Source organism: Ciona intestinalis, unplaced genomic scaffold (genome assembly GCF_000224145.3).
Source record: "Ciona intestinalis unplaced genomic scaffold, KH HT000061.2, whole genome shotgun sequence".
Classification (NCBI taxonomy): Eukaryota; Metazoa; Chordata; class Ascidiacea; order Phlebobranchia; family Cionidae; genus Ciona; species Ciona intestinalis.
Window position 1 is genome coordinate 25,601 of NW_004190383.2, and position 6,222 is coordinate 31,822.

The 6,222-nt window shown below is 36.5% G+C and overlaps 1 protein-coding gene across 1 annotated transcript in view; it reads right to left on the reverse strand.

The window, feature by feature from the left end:
* Window positions 1–978: 978 nt before the first annotated feature.
* LOC100178966 (cilia- and flagella-associated protein 206-like) overlaps window positions 979–6,222 on the reverse strand; it is an 8,705-nt gene continuing 3,461 nt past the window's right edge. Inside the window, exons 7-14 of the mRNA XM_018815294.2 lie at window positions 5,628–5,747; window positions 5,020–5,123; window positions 4,626–4,720; window positions 4,244–4,393; window positions 3,429–3,622; window positions 2,831–2,968; window positions 1,599–1,742; window positions 979–1,149 (exon numbers count right to left, since the gene is read on the reverse strand). Of these exons, the coding sequence (XP_018670839.1) occupies window positions 1,066–1,149; window positions 1,599–1,742; window positions 2,831–2,968; window positions 3,429–3,622; window positions 4,244–4,393; window positions 4,626–4,720; window positions 5,020–5,123; window positions 5,628–5,747 (1,029 nt within the window). The 3' untranslated portion in view covers window positions 979–1,065. The remainder of the gene's footprint in view (window positions 1,150–1,598; window positions 1,743–2,830; window positions 2,969–3,428; window positions 3,623–4,243; window positions 4,394–4,625; window positions 4,721–5,019; window positions 5,124–5,627; window positions 5,748–6,222) is intronic.

Genomic DNA, 6,222 nt, shown 5'->3' on the forward strand with positions numbered 1-6,222 from the left:
TATGGGTTTATATATTCTCTAATTCGAGTCTTGAAACTTTCTTTTCTATTTTGCGGAACTTAATATAAATAAATTATTGCGACATTACCTTCTTGCGTGACTAGAGATTTAGGGAAGTGAATTCGTTTCGATTGGTTAGACTACCTGTTCCTGTATCGCTTAGTTGCTGTATTTGATTTAAGTCAATAGTTGATTTAAGTCAATACTCATTATTCGGGGGCAGTGAGTAGTTCTGTTTTGACGTTAACTACCTCTTAATAAATACACAAATACCACCACATGCGAAAATGCACTTGTGTTTTCGATCTTGTTGAATGAGATTTCGCGGGAATAACCGAATATAAAAACACTGATATACGGTATCTATGTGTATTTAAATGCTTTTTGATCCGACGTTCTTTCACCTGCATTTTATATTTTACTTTTTGCAATTACTATTTAATGCACCTTACATACGTGTACATAACGTTGAATTAAAATAATCGGAACTAATCGCCATAAATGAACTACACGCACACACGAGGAAACCTACCGAACCAAATTTTGGTAAAAAGCTATCAGAAGCTTTACTAATGTTTCATTTTCCCACACTCTGGATGCTTTTATGCAAATCACATCTCAAATTGATAACAAGTGTTTTCTCCCCACTGTCTTAATTAAGAAAATATAACGTATGTTAACATAAATATTAAATGCAGTCACAGAACTAGATAATACCAATTACATGTTCACGATCTTTTGATTGGTAACCTCTGGGTTGGAGCAATTGTTGTTAAGTATCTTGCCCAAAGACACATACACCAACAATAGTAGCAGCGACGAGCCTTGAATCCATTACCTCTGGGTTGGAAGCGAACCACTTTGCCACGGTGCCGGACTATTAACTTATGAATTAACTTTTCTTTGTTCATGAGCCAGTAGCTTCAACAAAATTAGGAATTCCTACGTAAACTTTACACAGAAACAAACAACACACAATTACATATAGAGACTTATATTTCGAAAATAGTTATCTTTTCCTTATAACATAACATTACAGTGTGAATGAGACATAACAGTGGAAACTTATATTTCATCAACAGAACGTGTGAGGTCCATCTTCACCATTGTTCTTATTCCCCGGACTCCACGCAAGCCTGCTAAGAAAACCTGGAACATACAAACAGTATGGTGTTAAAACTGTACAATACAAAATGCAGATATTTTAAGGGCTATAATGGTTACATTTTTATATATTTAGCGAGTTGAGAAATATGAGACACCTTTTCATTCTATTTTCTCCCTCATTTGGTAGTAAACAAAGTAAATTCAAAGAATTATAAAACCGTACCGTCACGACTTCCATAGGCCATTGTTAATTGTTCAAAAAAACCTTCAGGATAATGGATTTATTAGGGTTGGAAAGATGGGACACCTTTTTCATCTATTTTCTTAACCCATTTGGTAGTAAACAAAGAACATTCAAAGAATTATAAACCGTATTCTCACGACTACCATAGACCTTTGTTAATTGATTAAAACACGATCAGGATATTTAAAGAGTTTGTGCTAAACATGTCTATTCTTTCCCCACCCTACTATAATATGCTATGTGCTACCTGTGGTCTTGGCACATTACTCTGTCCATCTCGTTTCGTTTGCGCCCCTTGATCCTTAAGAAGATAAACTTGCGTTTCGTTGTCTCGACGAATGTTGCTTAGATTCGTCTGCATTGACTTGGTGATCCTGGTTCGAAGATTTGCCTGAAAATTTTAAACCATTGAACTGCAAAATATTTCATTCATTCATTTAAATAAAAAAAATATATATTTTGAATTAGAAGCAAAAAGGCTTTAAACTTGAATTGTACATTTATTATTTTAATCAAAAACTTCTTATAACGACTGTCGCTTTGTCACTGAACAAAGTTTTATATTGTTTTGCATATTTCTTGATTTTCGGGGTTGTGTTTTACTAGACAATAAAACTTATGTTTTGTTTAATGTATGGAACACATTACCATTATATAAAAAACATTACTTTAGCACTTGGTTCAAATCCAAGGATACCTCGCGCGCTGAGCCAAAGTGTGCTATCATATTGAATAAATACAAAGTGACCATTTATCAATATTCGGACTATTTGGGCGATACATTTTTAAACTGATATTTAAACAGCTGCAACACCTTGGCTTGTGGTAAAGAAAAAATAAAGTTGAACAGCCCAGAGAGCTTGACTAAAAATGGCACCATTACAGTTCTGCAGATTTTACTTTTTAGATTCTACTTAAAACATTTGTAGAAGCATTAGCTCCAAGCTTTCATTAATAGCATTAAATTTGTTTCCACCCTTTACTTTTTAGAAGCTTTGCATTTCAAGCTTCTATGAATTTAGTGATTATTAAGATTTGTATGAATGAATGAATATAACTTATTTATCCTCGCATGGCGGGGCAATGACAGTCGTTATAATACGGGTGTTCTGTTTCATACACCTTGTGTCTGCTTACAAGTTACCACGTATGTAACTTATTTATCCTCGCATGGCGGGGCAATGACAGTCGTTATAACACGGGTGTTCTGTTTCATACACCTTGTGTCTGCTTACAAGTTACCACGTATGTAACTTATTTATCCTCGCATGGCGGGGCAACAACAGTCGTTATAACACGGGTGTTCTGTTTCATACACCTCGTGCCTGCTTACAAGTTACCACGTATGTAACTTTGTGGGTGATTGTTTTTCTGTATGGCTGACAATTAGACAATCCATTAGTTACCACTGGGTTGGATCAACTGTCGTTAAGTGTCTTGCCCAAGGACACATACGCCAACAATGGTAGCATTTCTTACCAGTTTAAGAGCTTTTCTTCTAAGCTCCCATTCGTTCCATTCATAGTTTTTCACGATGTTGTGCTCAAGTATATGTGTGTCAGTCTGCGTACCACTGTCAGATTTGGTCACTGGTTTTTCAATCATACGCCCTTCACCCTGAAAAATAATTTCACATAATTTTTTTTTCACTTTATTTGTTTGAAAATGATAGCCAAATTCAAATTATTCAAAAATTTTTTTTAAACGAAGGAAATCAACAGCAAAAAAGTCGCTTACACGTTATGGATAAAAAGTGTGGGAAAAAGGCATCAATTACAAAGCTTGACTGAAAATTAAATGTAAAAACCACACTAATGAAAGAAAAAGCTAAAACTATCAAATACAGACTCTTAGAAACTACTGTACAGACCCTAGTAGGTTTGCGACCCCAGTTTGGAAACCCACAAAGTTACATACATAGTAACTCGTAAGCGGGCCAAGGTCTATGAAACAGAACACCCATGTTAGAACAACTATCGTTGCCCCGCCACGCAAGGATAAAGCAAGTTACATTTATTCTCATTACATTCCCGGGACCTCACGCAACACACAAAGGTATATATACAATACAAACTACCTGAGAATAAGGAGATATGGCAGCAAATTGTTGATGTAACTCCAGAAGTTGGATCAGTTCTGGGGATTTTTTGGCAGCTTCGGCTACAAGGGCGATTGCTTTATCAGGGTAAGCTGCGAACTCGTACGCTGCTGATCGTGAACTGAACACGTACAGCTTGTCCTGGTATTGAAGGATACCAATGTCTGGGTTGCCTGTGTAGATAAATGAACGAATGTAACTTGCTTTATTCTCATGTGGCCGGAAAACGAGAGCCGATAAACACGGGTATTCATACACCTCATGCCAGCTTACAAGTTGCCACTTATGTAACTTATTTATCCTCACATGACGGGGCAACGACAGTCGTTATAACACAGGTGTTCTGTTTCATACGCCTCATGCCAGCTTACAAGTTGCCACTTCTGTAACTTATTTATCCTCACATGACGGGGCAACGACAGTCGTTATAACACAGGTGTTCTGTTTCATACGCCTCATGCCAGCTTACAAGTTGCCACCTATGTAACTTATTTATCCTCACATGGCATTATAACACAAGTGTTATGTTTCATACATCTCGTGCCAGCTTACGAGTTACCAAGTGTGTTCTTTTTTGGGGGGGGGGATTTTTTCATTTTTTTATGTGTGGCTGATAATTTGGACAACCCATTCATGACCACTGGGTTGGAGCAATTGTTGTTAAGTGTCTTGCCCAAGAACACATACGTCCACAGTGGTAGCAGTGAGAAGCCTTGAACCCATAACCTCTGGGTTAGAGGCAGGCTCACTAACCATTGTGCCCAAGGTGCTTATGGATCCTAATATATACACACCTGGAAGCAGCAGTCTGTTATGTTTGATGATGGTATAACCACAACAACCACGATATTGAAGCAAAAGTCGGTCGTAATTTTTAGTGGTTTCAGGAAACAGCCATTGTAGTTGTGGATTGTCCATAAAATCATCAGGATTTACTCGGTTGCCTGGTGGGAATAATATATATTGGTTTATGTAGTTATTGTTGCACTGGCATAATTCCTATCACCTATGCTGTAGGACCTCACCCATATAGATTAGAATGTGCATATACAATGTTGGGGTAATGTGCCAACTCTGGCCTAAATCCCAGGCCCCATGGCATGCCACGCTTTGTGGGAAACTGTGTAACCTCACCCATATAGAAAAGATATTTGAAACACGAACCATATAACCCACCCATGGTTTCATGGATCCTCTGTTCATCAGATTTGATGACAACTCCTTCCAGATGTGGAACAAGGATCTCTTCAGGAAACAAATCACGCTGTGTCCTGACAAAGATGAAAATTGATGTAAAGTTATCGAGACATGCTATGGTGAATATGCATGATAAAGACTAATATAATATTGTAATGATATTGGGTGTAACGGTCACGCCTTATATCCAAAATATTCTTTCTTTCTTTTTTTATCAACAAGCGTGTTTTAACAACTGTTATTTTACCGTTACTCGTTTTTTTCCGCTTTTGTCAACTTTCCCATTCTTTGTTATCGTGACCGAAGAGACGAAATAAATTTCATTTATTCGTAATAATGATATATTAAAGTAAAGATATAGCATAACACCTACCTGGTGAAAGGTTCAATACTTGCAAGGATATTACTCAACACACTGAGCAAGACCATTTCATCTTGAAAGCAAGTCCATAAGTGTGAGATGCTGATGAACTGAGGCTGGTGGTTGTAATGGTAAGGTTAGTGTAAAGTATAGTATAATAGGGTTATGCAACGTATTGTATAGGTAATGTAATGCATAATAGGGTGGGATATAGACATGTAATGTTTAGTAGGGTGGGGTGAGAAGGCACTTGTTTTCATTCTCTTCTTTTTCCGCCCCATTTGGTAGTAAACAAAGAATATTTACAGAAATATACAACCGTATCCTGACGACTCTAAAAGAGTGTTGTTACCTGTTCAAAATACTTACACCACAGTACTATATTAGTTTTCTATTCTAAATGGATGAGGTCCTCGTAAAGAGGGGCCAAGATTTAGGTATAGCTTCCTTTACATAGTTGTTTTGATCCTTAAGTTACAAGACATATGGTTGGCTTAATGTAGCTGTTTTGGCTCTAAAAGATCATTGATAATTGATCAAAAGAATTACACCACAGTACAATATATGTATTTTTTTATTCAATAGAACTATATTACAAAACAAACTAATCAGATACTTACGTATACTTGTGCAGTTGGCACGGCGGTTTTTGATTGGACAGTTTGTTGTAGCTGATCCATCCTGGCTCCTAATTGGTTGACGAGCATTTCAACTTGTTGAGCGCAACCAATGATATCGTTCTGTGGGAAAAATAAAAGAAGAGACGAATGAATAAAAAAAGAAAAAAAAAGAATGTTATGGTCACCATGACACCGCATCGCAGTCAGACGCGTAATATTGGCACCATTTTTTAACCTTGTGTGCTTACGAGTTACCATACTTTTCAACTTTGTGAATGATTTTTATTTGATATGGCTTACAATTTGGACAACTCAGTATTTAGTTTATTTATATTAAATTTGAATAATGCAACTTATTTATCCTCGCATGGTGGGGCAATGACAGTCATTATAACATGGGTGTTCTGTTTTATACGCCTTGTGCCTGCTTACAAGTTATTACTTAATTAAATAAGGTAAACATTCATTTTTACAGTAACGGGTTTGCTTTAATCTACCCAAGTGTATTCAATATATAGGCAACGACACAAGTTATAATCTGTTAAGATTTTTCCAATGGATGATTGAAGAATATATATTTGTTGTTTTAAGCGTT